The following is a 19,281-nucleotide window of genomic DNA, read 5'->3' as shown; positions in this document are numbered from 1 at the left end:
CCATCACTAAGGAATAAATATAATCCATCTTTGGTTGGCACAGACCGTCCACCTAACTACTAAGATGCAGTACAATCCATCTTCCTTAGGTATGGACTATCTAATTTCCTTAATAGGCTACACACAATCAAGGGAATAATATAACTCATCTTCAGTTGGTACGAACTGTCTACTTAAATTACACTAAACTAGGATGTAGTACAATCCGTCTTCCCTAGGCATAATCTATCTAACCCTCTTGATCATATGTCAATTAAAGCCGTTATATAACAATTATTTACATAATCACAGAAAATATGAAGGATTGAGTTCAATCAGTATAAAAGACTTTTTAAGAGAATAGAAGAATTCATAATGATTGAATATAAACATTAAGATCAATTCTCACAGTTATACAACTATCATGCATATAAAAAAACCCAAATTAAACTATAATTAAACCATTTTATTTGGAAAATGCTACATCAATACCCTATTACAGAATTAGCTGTTCATCTTGGTGCTGGGATGACCTCCTACCATGATCCTCTTTTCTTCATTTTGCCAATAACTTTTCATCATATATATTATTTAATATTTAGCATCTAGTAAATCTATAGTAGGTGATGAGAAAGAACATTTTAAAAAATAATAATAATAAAAGAATAACATATAATGCAATTAAATTAGAACAAATCATACGAGTTTTCTAACAGTGAAATCCAATAACATTATAACTCCAGCAAATATAAGAAATATAAATTATAAATCCAGCAAACATAAATTAAAAAATATTATATATATATATATATATATAAACACGAATAATATTTGCATTTGCATTCCTTAAAACCCCTATCCACATCCAAATTTATGAATATTAATTTTTGCTCTCCGTATTCACATATCCAGATAAGTACAGATGCTGATGCGGGCGGTTATTATTGGCTAGCATTTTCACCCCTATGTGGTAGTACTAAAATTAGGATAAAATAATAATCTATAAAAGGCAAATCTCTTTGAAGAAAAGATAGGGGGAGAGAGAGAGCACTCCAGTCTCCAAAGACTTTGTCTTCAACGTAGAATATCCTTTTCCTCAATTCTTACTCTGTCTTTCTCTCTCTCTCTCTCTCTCTATGTACTGTCTACTGTTGGGAAGGAAGTTGGAAGCCATAGCTAAGGAAGGAGAGCTCCTAAGGCGATCCGTATACTAAAAAAGGCAACTGTAACACCAAGTAAGTAAAGTTTTCCCTTTCTTAACTCAAAAATTCTTATTTAGCTTTGATGTTATAACTGCCATGTCTTTGTACAATATGAATATTATCTATAAGCCTTATAAGAGCATTCCCAATAGAAAAACCAAATGTTACTTTTATCTAAAATGGTTCTTCAAATGTTCGAAAAACCCCCTACATTGGATGAGCAAAAAAAAAAATGTAAAATAGATATTTGATTAGAAGAGCTAAAAAAAAACTAAATGTAACAGTACTTTTTAAGAGAGCCATTTTATTTTTTATTGTTTCTCTCTCCTGTTTTATCTTTTTCCCAAATCTTTTCCCACCTTTTTTTTTTTTTTTCGTTCTCCCGCTCTCTCTCTCTCTCATAGCAGCGTCTAAAAAAAAAGCCTTTCCAGCTCAATATGGATTCTATCTTTAGAAAAGAAATAAAGATAGAATAAATAAAGAGTAAAAAAATAATATTTTAATAGAATAGATAGAAATATAACTAATCGGATGTGGAGACACTTAAAAATGGCTTAGTTAAACTAGATAAAAGTGAGTTTTGAAGAGTCATGTTACATAAAAATATGACTCTTCCATTGGAAATGCTCTAATTTATAAATAGAAGTAACGACGTTGTGATCTACTACCACCATAAAAAAAAAAAAAAAAAAAAAAAAAAAAAAAAGAAGAAGTGGTGTCTGGCGTTTATTAAACACCGTGAATCAATCTATAAACACCATAAAAAATAAAAATAAAATAAAAAGATTTTTTTTTAAAAAAAAAAAAGCAAAAAAAGAAAAGAAAAGTGGGGTCTATTATTTGGTATATTAAAAGGAGTAATGCTACAAATCCCTCTTGTGTTCTTCTTGAGTCCTTCCAAGAATAACGTGGCTATTAAAATCACTATTGAGCTTGTAATTAATCATTATTGAATTTTGATCAAATGGTGATTTTAATAACCACATTATTCTTGGAGTGACTCAAGAAAGACAGAAGGGGGACTTCTAAAATTACTCTATTAAAAGGGGCGAGTTATCCACGTATTAAAAGGTGGGGTCTATTTTTTTGGCATATTAAAATACTTTCCTGTTCAATGTTTGTTTTTCTTTCTTTCATGTCAAGGAAACTAGTGGCTCAGCATGGAATACAAAAGGCGAAAGCTAATTTATAAACATAACCTGATCATAAGATTAATTAATTTACTATAAATATAAAGTATTTAATGTCTGTTCTTGATCATTATGTGCTTTTGTTCCTAACCACTTTTGCTCAATAATGGAAGTTATAGCCTAACAAATTAAAGTGTGCTTGGGTTGATCTTGTGGAAGGACAAGTAATTAAGCGTAATGTGATCAAAATATCTCGAATTGGATTTGATGAATCATAAGAGGAATCTGATAAAAAAAACAAAAAACAAAAAAACAGGAAGTAGTAGAAACTCATTTATGTCATATTTGTTATGTCTTGTGCCAATCATGCTTCTTTTTTACTTTTTTCTAACTATTATTACTCGAAACTCTTTTATGTCATATTTATTACGCCTTTTGGTCCATGACAACCCAAGAAGATTGAAGACCTTGTAATCCCATAAGCAGAAGAGGACAAAACAAGTGTTGCAGGGAAACCAAAAAAGTCCTCTTTTATTTGATCGGTTTCTATCTATCCGGTGAGTGGGTCAGTGGGGAGTGTAAGTTGTACCTATGAATCATGTGGCAGTTAGCAAACAGCCAACTCTAAACTACATTTATGTTTAAGTTTTGAGAGAAGGGTACGTAGTGGAGTTCATGGCCACACAAAAAGAAAATGGGTTTGGCCCTTTGAGCCATCCCGAAGGCCAATGAGGTGTCTTTGGCCTAGGCTACACTCAAATGGCCTAGGCTCTCAACAGGGGTGGCCGGTCACCACCTGGGGTGGCCAGCCACCCCATTTCTCACCCATTTTTTTTATTATTATTATTTTTTTTTTTTAATTTTGATTTATTTTTTTAATTAAAATAATAGTTTATTATTTTATTTCAGTGGACCAATCTGGACCGTTTGATGAAAATGAATGGTCCAAATTGGTGATTGGAGATCCCCTTTAATTCAAGGGGATCCTGATCCCACTTCTTACACTCTCTCCTTCTAGCTTTGCTCATCTTTTTGGAAATTGGGCCTGTAAAGAGGAAATAATTGTCTTCTCTTTTGTCCTCTCAGGGTATTCATATTCAACTCAACAAAATAGACGAAATAAATGCTATTTTGTTGAGCCATGTAGCTAAAAAATCATTTCACACGCCTTAACAAAATACCAAACCATCTGTTGAGGTATGGTGCTCAACAAATTTGCAAAGCATTTTAACTCAACAATGCATATCATATATAATAAAAAATTCGTCCATTCTCTATCTACTAGTTAAAAAAATAATTTTATCTTTCTTGAATGCTTGAGGTTGAGTGCTTTATGTTGAACAAAGAATAAATAAATAGTAGAAAATTATTATTTAAATGGTAGAGAAAGAATATTTAAATAAATGATTAAATACTAAATACCCCCTTGGAGTTTCATAACTTGTACCTATAGTTATGAAACACTTTTAAATCATACACCTTTAAGTTTCAAAAAATTCTATACCAGTGTTTGCAAAATTGCCTAAACCATTTTAGGATGAGGCAATGAGGGCAACAGTTGACTTGATAAATCTTTTACCATCAATTTCTTTGGATGAGGACATTCCTCAAAGGGTTTGGACATGGAAAGATGTTTATTTAAAGCACTTAAGAATGTTTGGCTACACAGCATTCACACATGTTCCTAGAGATGAGAGGTCAAATCTTGATAACAAAGTCAAGCAATGTATCTTTATGGGTTATGGGCATGAGGAGTTTGGTTATAGATTGTGAGATCAGGTTAATAAGAAAATCATATGGAACAGAGATGTTGTCTTCTTTGAAGATCAAACCATTGAAGACTTGGATCAGAAAAATGCAGAGTCTCTTAGTGAATACCGTGTTGATTTTGGTCCAGTTGTTCATCCTTGTGTGATGCATGATGAACACATGAGAGATGTACAAGAAGAACATGTTGATACAGTTGGTGAAAATTGTGAGTCTGCAATTGAAAATGTGGAGTTAGAAGAACGTCTAGAGCGAGCTTCTTCAAAACCATCCACTAAGTCCTTCGCTATGAAGGATTTGGGACCCGTAAAGCAAATTCTCAATAGAAAGAATGGAAAATTGTGCCTATCATAAAAGAGTTATATTGAGAAGGTTTTGGACATGTTCAACATGAGTAAGGCAAAACCGGCGGGCTCTACACTTGCAAGTAATTTAAAATTGAATTCAAAGCAAAGTCCTACAAGTGAAAAAGATAAAGATAAAGATAAAATGAATAAAATGCCTTATGCATCAGCCGTAGCTAGCTTAATGTACGCCATGATGTATATGAGGCCTAATATCGCTCATGCTGTTGAAGTTGTTAGTCGGTTCATTTCTAATCTTGACAAAAAAACATTGGGTAGCTGTGAAATGGATTCTTAGGTATCTTAGAGGTACTTCGAGGGCATTGATGCGGTCTTTCTTTTGTCAAAAAATAATCAATAATAAAATAACCACTCGCAATAGAACGAATCCTTGTAGGATAGTGCTATGTTGAGGGTGTCGAGCTTCAAGGACTGCAGGGGGTGTTGTTATCAAGTTTATCAAGATTAAATATAACTTAATTAAAAGAAGTTTGATTTGTGTTCATTATAACTAAATGCATAAAAGTAAAGACATAAACATAAACATAAAGATAGTAGTGATGAGAGATAGATTATGGGGTTGATTTCTCCACTAACCGCATAACAATGATCATTCCTAAATTAATAAGCGAAATTCATACTATACATGATATAGGGCTCATCTCACTCGAGTAGTCAAGAAAATACCATCACTAAGGAATAAATATAATCCATCTTTGGTTGGCACAGACCGTCCACCTAACTACTAAGATGCAGTACAATCCATCTTCCTTAGGTATGGACTATCTAATTTCCTTAATAGGCTACACACAATCAAGGGAATAATATAACTCATCTTCAGTTGGTACGAACTGTCTACTTAAATTACACTAAACTAGGATGTAGTACAATCCGTCTTCCCTAGGCATAATCTATCTAACCCTCTTGATCATATGTCAATTAAAGCCGTTATATAACAATTATTTACATAATCACAGAAAATATGAAGGATTGAGTTCAATCAGTATAAAAGACTTTTTAAGAGAATAGAAGAATTCATAATGATTGAATATAAACATTAAGATCAATTCTCACAGTTATACAACTATCATGCATATAAAAAAACCCAAATTAAACTATAATTAAACCATTTTATTTGGAAAATGCTACATCAATACCCTATTACAGAATTAGCTGTTCATCTTGGTGCTGGGATGACCTCCTACCATGATCCTCTTTTCTTCATTTTGCCAATAACTTTTCATCATATATATTATTTAATATTTAGCATCTAGTAAATCTATAGTAGGTGATGAGAAAGAACATTTTAAAAAATAATAATAATAAAAGAATAACATATAATGCAATTAAATTAGAACAAATCATACGAGTTTTCTAACAGTGAAATCCAATAACATTATAACTCCAGCAAATATAAGAAATATAAATTATAAATCCAGCAAACATAAATTAAAAAATATTATATATATATATATATATATAAACACGAATAATATTTGCATTTGCATTCCTTAAAACCCCTATCCACATCCAAATTTATGAATATTAATTTTTGCTCTCCGTATTCACATATCCAGATAAGTACAGATGCTGATGCGGGCGGTTATTATTGGCTAGCATTTTCACCCCTATGTGGTAGTACTAAAATTAGGATAAAATAATAATCTATAAAAGGCAAATCTCTTTGAAGAAAAGATAGGGGGAGAGAGAGAGCACTCCAGTCTCCAAAGACTTTGTCTTCAACGTAGAATATCCTTTTCCTCAATTCTTACTCTGTCTTTCTCTCTCTCTCTCTCTCTCTATGTACTGTCTACTGTTGGGAAGGAAGTTGGAAGCCATAGCTAAGGAAGGAGAGCTCCTAAGGCGATCCGTATACTAAAAAAGGCAACTGTAACACCAAGTAAGTAAAGTTTTCCCTTTCTTAACTCAAAAATTCTTATTTAGCTTTGATGTTATAACTGCCATGTCTTTGTACAATATGAATATTATCTATAAGCCTTATAAGAGCATTCCCAATAGAAAAACCAAATGTTACTTTTATCTAAAATGGTTCTTCAAATGTTCGAAAAACCCCCTACATTGGATGAGCAAAAAAAAAAATGTAAAATAGATATTTGATTAGAAGAGCTAAAAAAAAACTAAATGTAACAGTACTTTTTAAGAGAGCCATTTTATTTTTTATTGTTTCTCTCTCCTGTTTTATCTTTTTCCCAAATCTTTTCCTACCTTTTTTTTTTTTTTTCGTTCTCCCGCTCTCTCTCTCTCTCATAGCAGCGTCTAAAAAAAAAGCCTTTCCAGCTCAATATGGATTCTATCTTTAGAAAAGAAATAAAGATAGAATAAATAAAGAGTAAAAAAATAATATTTTAATAGAATAGATAGAAATATAACTAATCGGATGTGGAGACACTTAAAAATGGCTTAGTTAAACTAGATAAAAGTGAGTTTTGAAGAGTCATGTTACATAAAAATATGACTCTTCCATTGGAAATGCTCTAATTTATAAATAGAAGTAACGACGTTGTGATCTACTACCACCATAAAAAAAAAAAAAAAAAAAAAAAAAAAAAAAAAAAGAAGAAGTGGTGTCTGGCGTTTATTAAACACCGTGAATCAATCTATAAACACCATAAAAAATAAAAATAAAATAAAAAGATTTTTTTTTTTAAAAAAAAAAGGAAAAAAAGAAAAGAAAAGTGGGGTCTATTATTTGGTATATTAAAAGGAGTAATGCTACAAATCCCTCTTGTGTTCTTCTTGAGTCCTTCCAAGAATAACGTGGCTATTAAAATCACTATTGAGCTTGTAATTAATCATTATTGAATTTTGATCAAATGGTGATTTTAATAACCACATTATTCTTGGAGTGACTCAAGAAAGACATAAGGGGGACTTCTAAAATTACTCTATTAAAAGGGGCGAGTTATCCACGTATTAAAAGGTGGGGTCTATTTTTTTGGCATATTAAAATACTTTCCTGTTCAATGTTTGTTTTTCTTTCTTTCATGTCAAGGAAACTAGTGGCTCAGCATGGAATACAAAAGGCGAAAGCTAATTTATAAACATAACCTGATCATAAGATTAATTAATTTACTATAAATATAAAGTATTTAATGTCTGTTCTTGATCATTATGTGCTTTTGTTCCTAACCACTTTTGCTCAATAATGGAAGTTATAACCAGTGGCGGATCTAGGAATAGGAGTTACCAGGGGTGTAAAAAATTAATTTTTTTTTTTCTCTTTATGTATTATATATATTTTTTATAATACACTAAATACAATCAAAAAATAAATTATATCATAATATATGTATTACAAATCAAATCAAACTCATCAAATTACCCAACAAAAAAAAAAAAAAAAATCAAAGTAACTATTAAAAATCTTCATCTAACAACATCACAAACACATAATAATTTAAACTACTTACAAAATAAACTAAGCACAATTAAATGACTACTAGTGTCTAAGAAAAATGAGTACTTTTAGTGGGCTATTAGCATACGGCTATTTCTTTTAGAAAAATCTCAAATCTCAAAACATAAATTATATTAGAGTTTAAGCCTACATAAAAGAGACTAGAATCTAAATTTAGCCAAAAAAAAATCACATTTATCTATAAACTATGACTAGAAACACTAAAAAATTCACCCACTATCTTTTTTTAATAATAAACTATTATCTATTCTCTCTCCACTAATAAAATATAACTTTATTCTCTCTCTCTTTAATAAAAAATAGCCTCATTTCTTTACATAATGGCCATTTAAGGACCAATAGAAGGCTAAAGGTGCTCCTGGTAATTTTTTTTACCAGGGGCACCCATAAAATTTTGAATGAAAATGCTTAATAAATTTTAGAAAAAAAAAAATTTACCAGGGGCGCCTGCCCCCAGGGCGCCCCTGTGTAAATCCGCCGCTGGTTATAACCTAACAAATTAAAGTGTGCTTGGGTTGATCTTGTGGAAGGACAAGTAATTAAGCGTAATGTGATCAAAATATCTCGAATTGGATTTGATGAATCATAAGAGGAATCTGATAAAAAAAACAAAAAAACAGGAAGTAGTTGAAACTCTTTGTCATATTTATTATGTCTTGTGCCAATCATGCTTCTTTTTTACTTTTTTGTAACTATTATTACTCGAAACTCTTTTATGTCATATTTAGTACGCCTTTTGGTCCATGACAACCCAAAAAGATTGAAGACCTTGTAATCCCATAAGCAGAAGAGGACAAAACAAGTGTTGCAGGGAAACCAAAAAAGTCCTCTTTATTTGATCGGTTTCTATCTATCCGGTGAGTGGGTCAGTGGGGGGTGTAGGTTGTACCTATGAATCATGTGGCAGTTAGCAAACAGCCAACTCTAAACTACATTTATGTTTAAGTTTTGAGAGAGGGGCACGTAGTGGAGTTCATGGCCACACAAAAAGAAAATGGGTTTGGCCCTTCGAGCCACCCCGAAGGGTCATGAGGTGCCTTTAGCCTAGGCCACACTCAAATGGCCTAGGCTCTCAACAGGGGGTGGCCGGTCACCACGTGGGGTGGCCAGCCACCCCATTTTTCACCCATTTCTTTTATTATTTTAATTTTGATTTATTTTTTTAATTAAAATAATAATTTATTATTTTACTTTAGTGGACCAATCTGTACCGTTTGAAGAAAATGAATGGTCCAAATTGGTGATTGGAGATAATTGGAGATCCCCTTTAATTCAAGGGGATCCTGATCCCACTTCTTACACTCTCCTTCTAGCTTTGCTCATCTTTTTGGAAATTGAGCCTGTAAAGAGGAAATAATTGTCTTCTCTTTTGTCCTCACAGGGTATTCATATTCAGCTCAACAAAATAGGCGAAGTAAATGCTATTTTGTTGAGCCATGTAGCTAAAAAATCATCTCACACGACTTAACAAAATACCTAACCATCTGTTGAAGTATGGTGTTCAACAAATTTGCAAAGCATTTTAACTCAACAATGCATATCATATATAATAAAAAATTCGTCCATTCTCTATCTACTAATTAAAAAAATAATTTTATCTTTCTTGAATGCTTGAGGTTGAGTGCTTTATGTTGAAAAAAGAATAAATAAATAATAGAAAAATATTATTTAAATGGTAGAGAAAGAATATTTAAATAAATGGTTAAATACTAAATACCCCCTGGAGTTTCATAACTTTATTTTTTTTTCCATATGGTTTCATTTTTATCATAGGAGGTCCCTGTGATTTTGATAATATACCAAATTAGTCATTCTGTCAGTTGATCGTTAGTTGACATAACAGAATTCTACATGGACCAATCAAATGTTGACACGTGACACCCACTTAATTTTTTTTTTTTTTTTTTATAAAAAATGAAAAAAAAAAATTGGGGGTGGCTCAGTCACCCCCTTTGGCCATGGGGGTGGCCAGGCCACCCCCAGTTGGCCGGATGAGCCACCCCCTTGGCTCCAAGGGGGTGGCTGAAACCACCCCCTGTGGGTACCGAAACCACCCTCAATGGTGGTTGGGGGTGGTTTCGGCCACCCCCTTGGCTCCGATGGGGTGTCTCCTTGGTGCCCAAGGGGGTGGCCGAAACCCACCCCTAATGGGTACTGGGGGTGGCCGAAACCCACCATGGGGGCCACCCCCATCCGGTTTGATGGGGGTGGCCAGGCCACCCCCATGGCCAAGGGGGGTGGCTCCCAAATGGCCAAGCCACCCCCAATTTTTTTTTTTTTTTTTTTTTTTTTTTAAAAAATACGTTTGTTTTTTTAATTTTAAGAAAATTATGTGGGTGCCACATGTTAACATTTGATTAGTTCACGTGGAATTCCGTTAAGTCAACTAACAGAATGACTAATTTGGTCTATTATCAAAATCACAGGGACCTCGTGTGATAAAAATGAAACCCTAGGAAGAAAAAAATAAAGTGATGAAACCCCAAGGGTATTTAGTATTTAACCCTTAAATAAAATAATAAAAGTTAAAAGTTAAAATGATGAGTCAGAAATATGTAGTTTAAGAAAGTGAGTAATTAAAATAGAAAAAATGTAATCATTTTAGCCAAACATATGTTGAGCCAAATGTGAATGCTCCCAATCATACTTATCTTTTCCTTGTAGCTCTGCTCATCTTTTTGTAAAGAAAGAAAGAAAGTAAAGTGGACTAAGCAACGTACTAATTTCTATTTCTTACAGCTTTACTCTTCCAGTAGACTTTTTATTTTATTTTATTTTTTTCTATTCGTACCCTTTTGATAGATTACTACGCAGTCCTGAATTTTGTACTCTTTTTTCTTGCATGGTGAAAGAAATTTACATGACGAGACTTCTCTCTCTCATTTTCCAGGCCCTTTTTTTTTTTTTTGCACAAAAGAGGAATTCAGTCGTTTCAGTAACCTTCCAAATAGTAAGCTTTATATATAAGTTTCTTTTTTTTAAACAACATAACATCTTCAAACACTGTTTATGTTTGGTTAGGAGAAAAACTTGTGTAATAACTAGTATAGGAAAGTGAAAAAGTTTATTTTGAAGTGATTTTTTTAATTAAATAGTAGTAAAAAGTAAATAATGTGATATAAAAGGTAAATAATGTGATATTAAAGGGAAAATATTTTGATATTGATTTTTTTTAAGGAATTGAGTGAATAGGGTTTGGGAATGGGGGTATTGTTTAACAATCAAACCCTATATATATATATATATATATATATATATATATATGAGAAATGATTTATGTTAATATTTTGTCCATATTTTCTTTACATCATTTTACAAGTTAATTATTAGATTTGTGGAATTATGTCAACTTCATAAATCTAATAGTTAATATATTAAATTTGTAAGAAAATATAAAAATAAACAAATAAACAAATTATTGACACAAATCATTTCTATATATATATAGAGACACATGTGTGAGAGAAAGTTATTCATTCTCTTGAGTACAAATATGGCAGAAATCTGCAGGAAAGGTAACAGCAAAAAAACACAACAAATATATACACACGTGTTAGAATCTCAACTAACACAACAAAAAAAGAAAGAGCACTAGAGCAAGCTTCGGTATGAAAATATATTTCACAATAACTTTCCTTATTTTTTTATATACTATTAAAATATTATTTATTTACAAAATACAAGTTCACTTTATTCACAAAATCCCAACACAATCCCTAATTAAAGATAAAAAAAAATGAAAGAAGAGAGGGGAAAGATGAATATTTATATTAAAATAATGTATAGGGAACCACTTTTTGTTTCCTATACATTGAAAAACACTGTAGCAACCCTTGATGGTTAATAAATATATGGAATTTGGTGTGAGTAGATTTTTGTGGTTTTTTTTTTTTTTTTAATTTTTCCTAAACATAGAGAAGGGAATGAGATATATGGCATCTGCTGCTAGTGCTCTAACAGCCATGTTGGAAAGAACAAAAACGCTGCTTTCAAGACAACGAGTAGCATGCTTTTTCAAGAAAAAAGCGAAGGTTAGGGATTCGTAACCAATGTCTTATTTACAATGTGGATAATTTTTTTTTTATTTGAATAGAAATAAAAATTAATTAATGTAATATAAATACAAAACAATATCTTAATTTTTGTGAGAGAAATGCAGAAAAAAAAAAAAAAAAAAAACATTTGATAATAGTCTTAAAAAGAAATGAATGATGTCAATAATTTGTCTATATTTTTCTCATATTCTTCTATAAATTCAATAGATTAACAATTAGATTTATGGACTCCACCATTAAATTGTGTGGGATCCATTAGGATTTGATACTTTTATTTAGCCATTACTTATACATTGTTTTGAGTTTGTCAATGTACAACTTTTTTGTTGAACAGGCACCACGTACATTATATCAAAATGGTGCTGTGACTTGCTTTCGATGGATAAGGATCTCAAATTATTATCACTTTTAGCAGTTAATGTCTCAAACTTTATGTAGAACTTACATGTCCAGATAAGTAGTCAAACAGCCTAAAATTTATTTAATTAAATGACAATTTGGGCATCTAATGTGATAGAGTACTTCATATGAAACTCACCAGCCTCAATAAGTGGTTGAGTAACTTAAAATTTATTTATGCTGGTGAATCCCCAGCAATTCAAGCAACTAAATATTGTTGTGGATTCCAAAACGCTTTGATAGTCAAATGAGCAATAACTTTAATTCAACTATCTAAAACCATAATCTAACAAGATATTTTGGTACAGTATTTGTTTTTACAGGATTAATTAGTAGGATGGACGAGAGATTGCTTGGATCAGACCCAAAAGAGAATAGCAGTCTGTCAAGGAGGATATGGGTGGAAACGAAAAAAATATCCAAGATAGCATTTCCTACTATGATAGCTAGGGTTACTCAATTTGGAATGTTTGTGGTGACACAGGCATTTATAGGACATCTTGGTGAACTGGATCTTGCGGCTTATGCACTCATACAAATCATTACTGTTCGGTTTGTGAATGGGATACTGGTAAGAATCTCTATCTTCCTAATTTTGTTTTGGATGCATCATATTTCCAAAGCTTGTAATTGTAATAAATTACCTTTTCTTTTGGAAAGTAATAGAGTACTATATGCTACACTTATGAGTAATACTACACCTATAAATATTGTACCAAAACAAATACTGACGTGTTGTTTTCAACACGTCAGTAAATGTTGACGTGTGACTTTTAACACGTCAGCAAATAATTTGTTGACGTGTTACTTTTAACACGTCAGCATTTACTGACGTGCCAAAAAAATATTACTGTTTGGCACGTGAAGAAATGACCTTTTTTTTGTAGTGGTTGGTCACTAAAATAATTAACGCCCTCTAATCACATTTTAACGCATATCAAGTAATTGTAAAAGAACTGTACATATATGTCACATATATTGACCCAAATTTTCACATCAATAATGCGAAAATTTGTGTTTTCTAAAATCAGAAGAGGGAAAGAAATAGGAACATGTTTCCAAAATCTATGGAAATCAAATTTTGTTTTTTTTTAAACATTTCCTATCAATGTGTAACACTTTTATTTTTCTCATTTAAATTTGATGATGTAGCTGGGCATGTCAAGTGCCACTGAGACTCTATGTGGGCAAGCATTTGGAGCAAAGCAATACCACATGATGGGAATATACTTGCAACGCTCATGGATCATCAACATTGTTGCTGCAACAATCTTGCTCCCCGTCTTCATCTTCTCAACACCCCTCTTCAAACTACTCGGCGAGGAAGATGACGTTGCAGAAATTGCTGGTTATATCTCTCTCTGGTTCATTCCAGTTCTCTACTTTTTTCCCTTTTCCTTCAGCATCCAAAAGTACTTACAAACGCAGCTCAGAAACCCTATTGTCGGATGGCTCTCTGCTCTCTCTTTTGTGCTTCATGTTCTCTTGTCATGGATTTTTGTGAACAAACTGAGCTTGGGGATTCCTGGTGCAATGGGTGCGATGATCATATCATATTGGTTAGTGTTAATTGGAATGTTCTGGTACGTGTTTGGAGGTTGGTGCCCCAACACATGGAGCGGTTTCTCAATAGCTGCTTTTAGTGATTTATTACCAGTATTGAAGCTCTCATTATCCTCGGGTGTGATGCTTTGGTAAGTCATTTTTCTTCGCCGAATTTGTTCAAGCACGTGAAATATTTAATTTAAATTGAATGAATTGACGGAGTCAAAGTTCGATCCCATGACCTTTGACTCTAATACCATGTTAAATTATCAATTATCTAATAAGCTTAAGCTTTTAGAAAGATGTAAATTTAATCACTTAATCATTACTTTAACAAGTACACTGTCGGGAGTCAGTCAGGACACGGCCGAGACCTAGTCGGTCCATTTTAGTAATTTAAAGTTTAATATGATTGAATAAAAAATATATATGTAAAAAAAATTGTGATTTTCTGTACATACCAATTACTAGAAAATATTTTTCAGAAAATTATTTTTTAGAAAAATATTTTATGTCGAAACAAAAGGAGCCTAATTAAGTAACTTCTGCGAGGTCTGATGATGTCATGCATTTGGCGGAATCCCAAATCTCCTTAATTCTTAGGGGTCAAGATTGAATCCTAGGCCTTAGGGGTGAAATTTTTAACTTCGAAATGAAGTCCCACCATAATTTTCTGATCATGGCGTCTAGAGAGTTACCCAAAGATTTGGAGAAGAAGACGGTAGGCGTGTTGTATTGAGAGAGTAGAGAGCTGTTACAATAGATCTGATTAGGGTGGCTCTGCTTGCATGAGCTTGGTAGAACTTTCGCCTTTCAACTAGAGATCTTTTTTGAACCTTTTTTTTTTTGATATCTTTGAACGTGCTCTTTTTGGGTAGATGAAGGAAGATAGAAAGGCCGAGATATTTAGCTTTAATGGGTTTTCTGCAAATTTAGGATGCAGGATGTTGTGAGTGTTGTGTTGTGTTTCACAATAATAAAACATAAACTAAAAAAGTAGTTAATATATTTAGGTGGACCAAAACCCATTAGTTTAGGCATTTGGGTTAAAGCGGTGTCCAAATATATCTATTAATGTACTCTTGTTTTGTTATGAGTGCACTTATGAGTATTGAATCCTACATTGAAGAAGTATAAAGAAAAAAAAAAAAAAAAAAGTAGTTAATTAATATACTTAAGTGGACCCAAATTCATTAGCTTAGGCTTTTGTGCTAAAGTGATGTTTAAATATGAATATTAATATATTATTGTTAAAACTCTTAAACCTTTTATCTCCCAATATGTTTGTCTCTTCTTCCGCTATTGATACGAGTGTTTTGATTTGACGCGTTTGGTTTGATTTTTCACTTGTAAGTTTTGTATCTCACATTGAATAGTAAATGTACCTAATTAAGTGGATCCAAGTCTATTAACATAGCCTTTTAGGCTAAATGTACCCCTGTTTCACTTTATCAACAACCTTCCTAACACGAGACCAAGTTGGTTGCTTAACCCCTTATATGTCTACTAAATGTACTCCTGTTTCACTTTTACATTCCCAACAGCTTAGAGTTGTGGTACAATGCCGTTTTAGTCTTACTGGCAGGATACGTGAAAAACGCCACCGTTGAAATATCTGCATTTTCCATCTGGTAAGGGCATATGATCATTTCTCTTTTATGTTTTGGATTTGAATCCACCGAAAGTATCCTAAATTGAATTGAATCGACCTTGCAGCCTCAATATCATAGCTTGGGATTTTATGGTTTTCCTTGGCTTCCTAACTGCTGCTAGGTATATAAATATATGTGTGAATTATTAATTACCCATTTTCCTTGTTTATTACTTAATTAAATTTGCTTAAACTGATGGATTATGATCATTCACTTTGCCTAGCGTCCGAGTTTCGAATGAATTAGGGAAAGGAGATGCAGAAGCTGCAAAGTTCGCCGTTAAAGTCATTTCCAGTATTTCTGTATGTCTTGGAGTGGTCTCCTGGATTCTGTGCCTAATTTTTGGTCGTAAAATCGGTTGCTTGTTCACAAGTGACGAGAAAGTTATCGAAGCTGTTTCAGACCTCTCTATCCTTCTTAGCTTGTCTGTCTTACTCAACAGTGTCCAGCCAGTACTCTCAGGCATGTATTTGATTACATTACATCATGACAATAGTTAAACGAAACTGTTAAAGTAATGATTAAGTGATTAAATTTATCTCTTCTTATCAGTTTAAGCTTTTAGGATAAATGATGATTTAATATAGTATCAGAGCCAAAGGTCATAGGATCAACTATGTCAATTCACCTCCTTATTAAAAAGAAGTTTGAGCCTACATATGAGGGGAAGTGTTAAAGTAATGATTAAGTGATTAAATTTCTCTCTTCATATCAGCTTAAGCTTTTGGGATAAGTGGTGATCGATTTAACAAAAATACACTCCCAAGTTCTTTACAAGTATAAACATGGCCGAAGGGTAGGTCATTCGATTATGGTGCTTCGTGAACTATTAGGTTTAAGGTAAAATCCTTTGAGTGCAAACAATTTTTTAGTGTCACAGTACCTGTAGTTGAAAGCCGGAGTTTTAGCCAATTTGTGTGGAGGAGACGCTTTACACAGTATCCCGAAAATCTAGTTCAGGCGAAGCCCCGATTAATATATATATATATATATATATATATATAGGAATCTTATTTTGTTTTTGATTTCTACTGTCTCATTCTATAACTTGTGTTTTTGCAGGCGTGGCTGTAGGTTCTGGTCGCCAAAGCGTGGTTGCATATATCAACATAGGTTGCTATTTTCTGATTGGGGTGCCTGTGGGATGTCTTCTTGGATACGTGGCCGATCTAGGAATTACGGTAAGAAAGTAGTTTTTTTTTTTTTAAAAAAAAAAAAAAAAAAAAACATCATTGAGTTGTTAACGAACAATGAGATCAAAACTGACGTTCCATGAGAAAATAGATATGTGGGTGGACATTGAATTTATTCAAATATTAATTAAATGATTAAATTTTTTATTTTTTATTAGCTTATAATTTTAGGACAAATAATTCTTGCAATGTAATTTAATTGTTTCAATGCTATGGCAATATCATCGGTCATATTTACTATGTAGATGGAGGAAGATAAGCATGCCTTAGTTCTTAATTTTTGTTCTTAATAAACTTTTCAGGGTCTATGGATTGGAATGATTATTGGAGTTGTGATGCAATCACTTGTGCTCGGCTACGTTACCTTTAAGACTGATTGGAATGAACAGGTAAATCCCAGTGATTGCAAATTGCATATATCATCACTAGTTTCAACAATTTTATATAACAGAAATGTCATTTAGGATGAAAATACATTTAACGACGGTTTTTATTGATGTTTTTATGTAGGTGAAGAAAGCATCGGATCGCCTGAGTAAGTGGCTCTTAAAACCTTCGGATGAATCTAATGGACATTCTACTGAGGAAAGTTATGGATGATTAACACTAGTATTTTTTTATGTGTAGCATTTCTCTTCAAATAATTAATGTAATCTTTTAAAAGAATCAGTGATTATATTTTTTTTTTTTTCAAATAATGTAATCGCTTATGAGAAAATTAGGGAGTGTATTTTCCTTCAAATAACCTAATTTCTTAGGAGAAAATTAGGTATATTTTTCCTAATTACCTTTATTTTACCAGCTTGCATGAATAAGACCTAAGTTGTATTGAATAAGAGATTTGAACAATTTCTTAAGCATATTTCATCTTGCATGAAATTTGGGAAACCTCGGCTCCCTCAGATCGAGTAGTCAATATTCTATAGCAATAAATGAAGAAGGAGCCCATTAGTTGGCAGCCACCCAACCATTTGATATGGGGATCCGGATCCTCTCCGGTCCATAATCTGGGGAGTATTTAATTCATTGTTAGATTTCTTAAAGAAATGCTAGCGTCACAAATGTGCCACGTGTCCTCCCAATAAAATATTAATTAATACTTAAAAAATAAAAAATAAATAAATAAAAAGATGGGTGGCCGGCCACCCCATGGCCTTTGGGGGTGGTCCGGCCACCCCCAAGGACCAAAATAAATATATATATACTTTTTTTTTTTTTTCATTTGCTCCTTAGGGGTGGCTTCGGCCCTCAGCCACCGCCAAATCCCAACCCTATATATATTTTATTCTTTCATTTTGGCCCTTGGGGGTGGTTGGACCACCCCCAAGGGCCATGATCATCAAGCGAAAACCCTAAACTCAGCATGAAAAAAAAAAAAAAAAAAAAAAAAAAAAAAAAAGTAACAAATTAGTGTACATACCAGTGTGATGAGGAGGCTAGTTTGAGTACTAGTTGATGAGAGGGAGGAGTTCGATCGGTAGAGTCAGGACGGCCAGTACTGGACGAGACGACTACACGCGCTGCACCGTGGTGCATGGAGAAAGAGTGAGTTAAAACAAGCTTGGTTCTCAAGATTGAGTACCGCATTGATCGCTCTTGGATTTACAGCCTCAAAGTCTGATTCGTCTTTATTTATTTGCAAATCCACTCATTTCATCATGTATGTTTTAATATATGTTGACGATATTATTATTACATGTTCTAAACCTAAAGCTATTGATGCATTACTTAACCATATGGAATCTGACTTTGCTGTAAAGGATTTGGGTAATCTGAATTTTTTCTTGGGTATAGAAGTCTCAAAATTCTTAGATGGTATCACTTTGTCTCAACGGCGGTATATTCTTGACATTCTCAAGCGAACCAAAATGCTTGATGCCAAACCTGTATGCACTCCAATGGCTACATCTGAGCACTTATCAACTTTTGAAGGAGAAGTGTTTGATGATCCTACACTCTATCGCAGTACAATAGGCGCACTTCAACATCTCTCCATCACAAAACCGGACATTGCATTTACTATCAATCGACTTTCTCAATTTATACATAATCCGTTGCTACCACATTGGCAAACTGCCAAGCGTCTCTTGAGGTATCTTAAACATACACTAGAATTTGGTTTAAAAACTCAGCACTCATCCTCTCATGTTTTGCAAGCCTATTCTAATGCGGATTGGGCTGGGTCCCGTGATGATCGTCGCTCAACTGGGGGTTATTGTGTTTTCTTGGGAACAAACCTTATTTCATGGAGCTGCAAGAAACAAGCTACTGTTGCCAGATATAGCACTGAAGCCGAGTACAAAGCCTTGGCCAACACTGCTGCCGAACTCTCATGGTTACAATCCTTACTATTCGAACTTGGTCTCCCAATTTCAGCACCTCCCGTGCTTTGGTGTGACAACATAGGTGCGACTTATCTTTCCAGAAATCCTGTTTTTCATGCCTGGACGAAACATGTGGCAATAGATTTTCACTTTGTCTGTGAAATGGTCGCCTCCAAAGCACTTAATATTCGATTTATCTCCACCAAAGATCAAGTCGCCGATATCTTCACCAAGCCTTTATCTTCTAAAAGA

General features: G+C 33.1%; 1 protein-coding gene across 4 annotated transcripts; it reads left to right on the top strand.

Moving 5' to 3' along the window:
* Nucleotides 1-1,028: 1,028 nt before the first annotated feature.
* On the top strand, nt 1,029-17,495 carry LOC132191020 (protein DETOXIFICATION 24). Of its 4 annotated transcripts, none has more exons than XM_088513351.1 (10): nt 1,029-1,214; nt 6,247-6,322; nt 12,624-12,886; nt 13,468-14,009; nt 15,405-15,491; nt 15,577-15,633; nt 15,736-15,974; nt 16,575-16,693; nt 17,008-17,094; nt 17,216-17,494. In XM_088513351.1, exons 3-10 carry the CDS (start codon nt 12,653-12,655, stop codon nt 17,303-17,305), a joined length of 1,455 nt encoding a protein of 484 aa, XP_088369477.1. In that variant the 5' UTR covers nt 1,029-1,214; nt 6,247-6,322; nt 12,624-12,652; the 3' UTR covers nt 17,306-17,494. The 4 variants fall into 4 exon arrangements, with proteins under 4 accessions (XP_088369477.1, XP_059462040.2, XP_059462024.2 ...); XM_059606057.2 differs by lacking the exon at nt 1,029-1,214 and adding an exon at nt 12,251-12,330 and having other exon boundaries at nt 6,135-6,322; nt 17,216-17,495; XM_059606041.2 differs by lacking the exon at nt 1,029-1,214 and having other exon boundaries at nt 6,135-6,322.
* The last annotated feature ends 1,786 nt before the right edge of the window (nt 17,496-19,281 follow it).

The sequence above is a fragment of the Corylus avellana genome, chromosome 2 (assembly GCF_965113065.1).
Source record: "Corylus avellana chromosome 2, dhCorAvel1.hap1.2, whole genome shotgun sequence".
In the NCBI taxonomy this organism is placed as follows: Eukaryota; Viridiplantae; Streptophyta; class Magnoliopsida; order Fagales; family Betulaceae; genus Corylus; species Corylus avellana.
This window is presented reverse-complemented; position numbering and strand designations above follow the sequence as displayed.

Coding starts and splice junctions, on each gene's coding strand:
- LOC132191020 (XM_059606057.2), top strand. CDS start 12,653: ATGGACGAGAGATTGCTTGGATCAGACCCAAAAGAGAATAGCAGTCTG. Junction 12,887..13,467: donor GGTTTGTGAATGGGATACTG/GTAAGAATCTCT, acceptor TTGATGATGTAG/CTGGGCATGTCAAGTGCCAC. Junction 15,975..16,574: donor TGTCCAGCCAGTACTCTCAG/GCATGTATTTGA, acceptor GTGTTTTTGCAG/GCGTGGCTGTAGGTTCTGGT.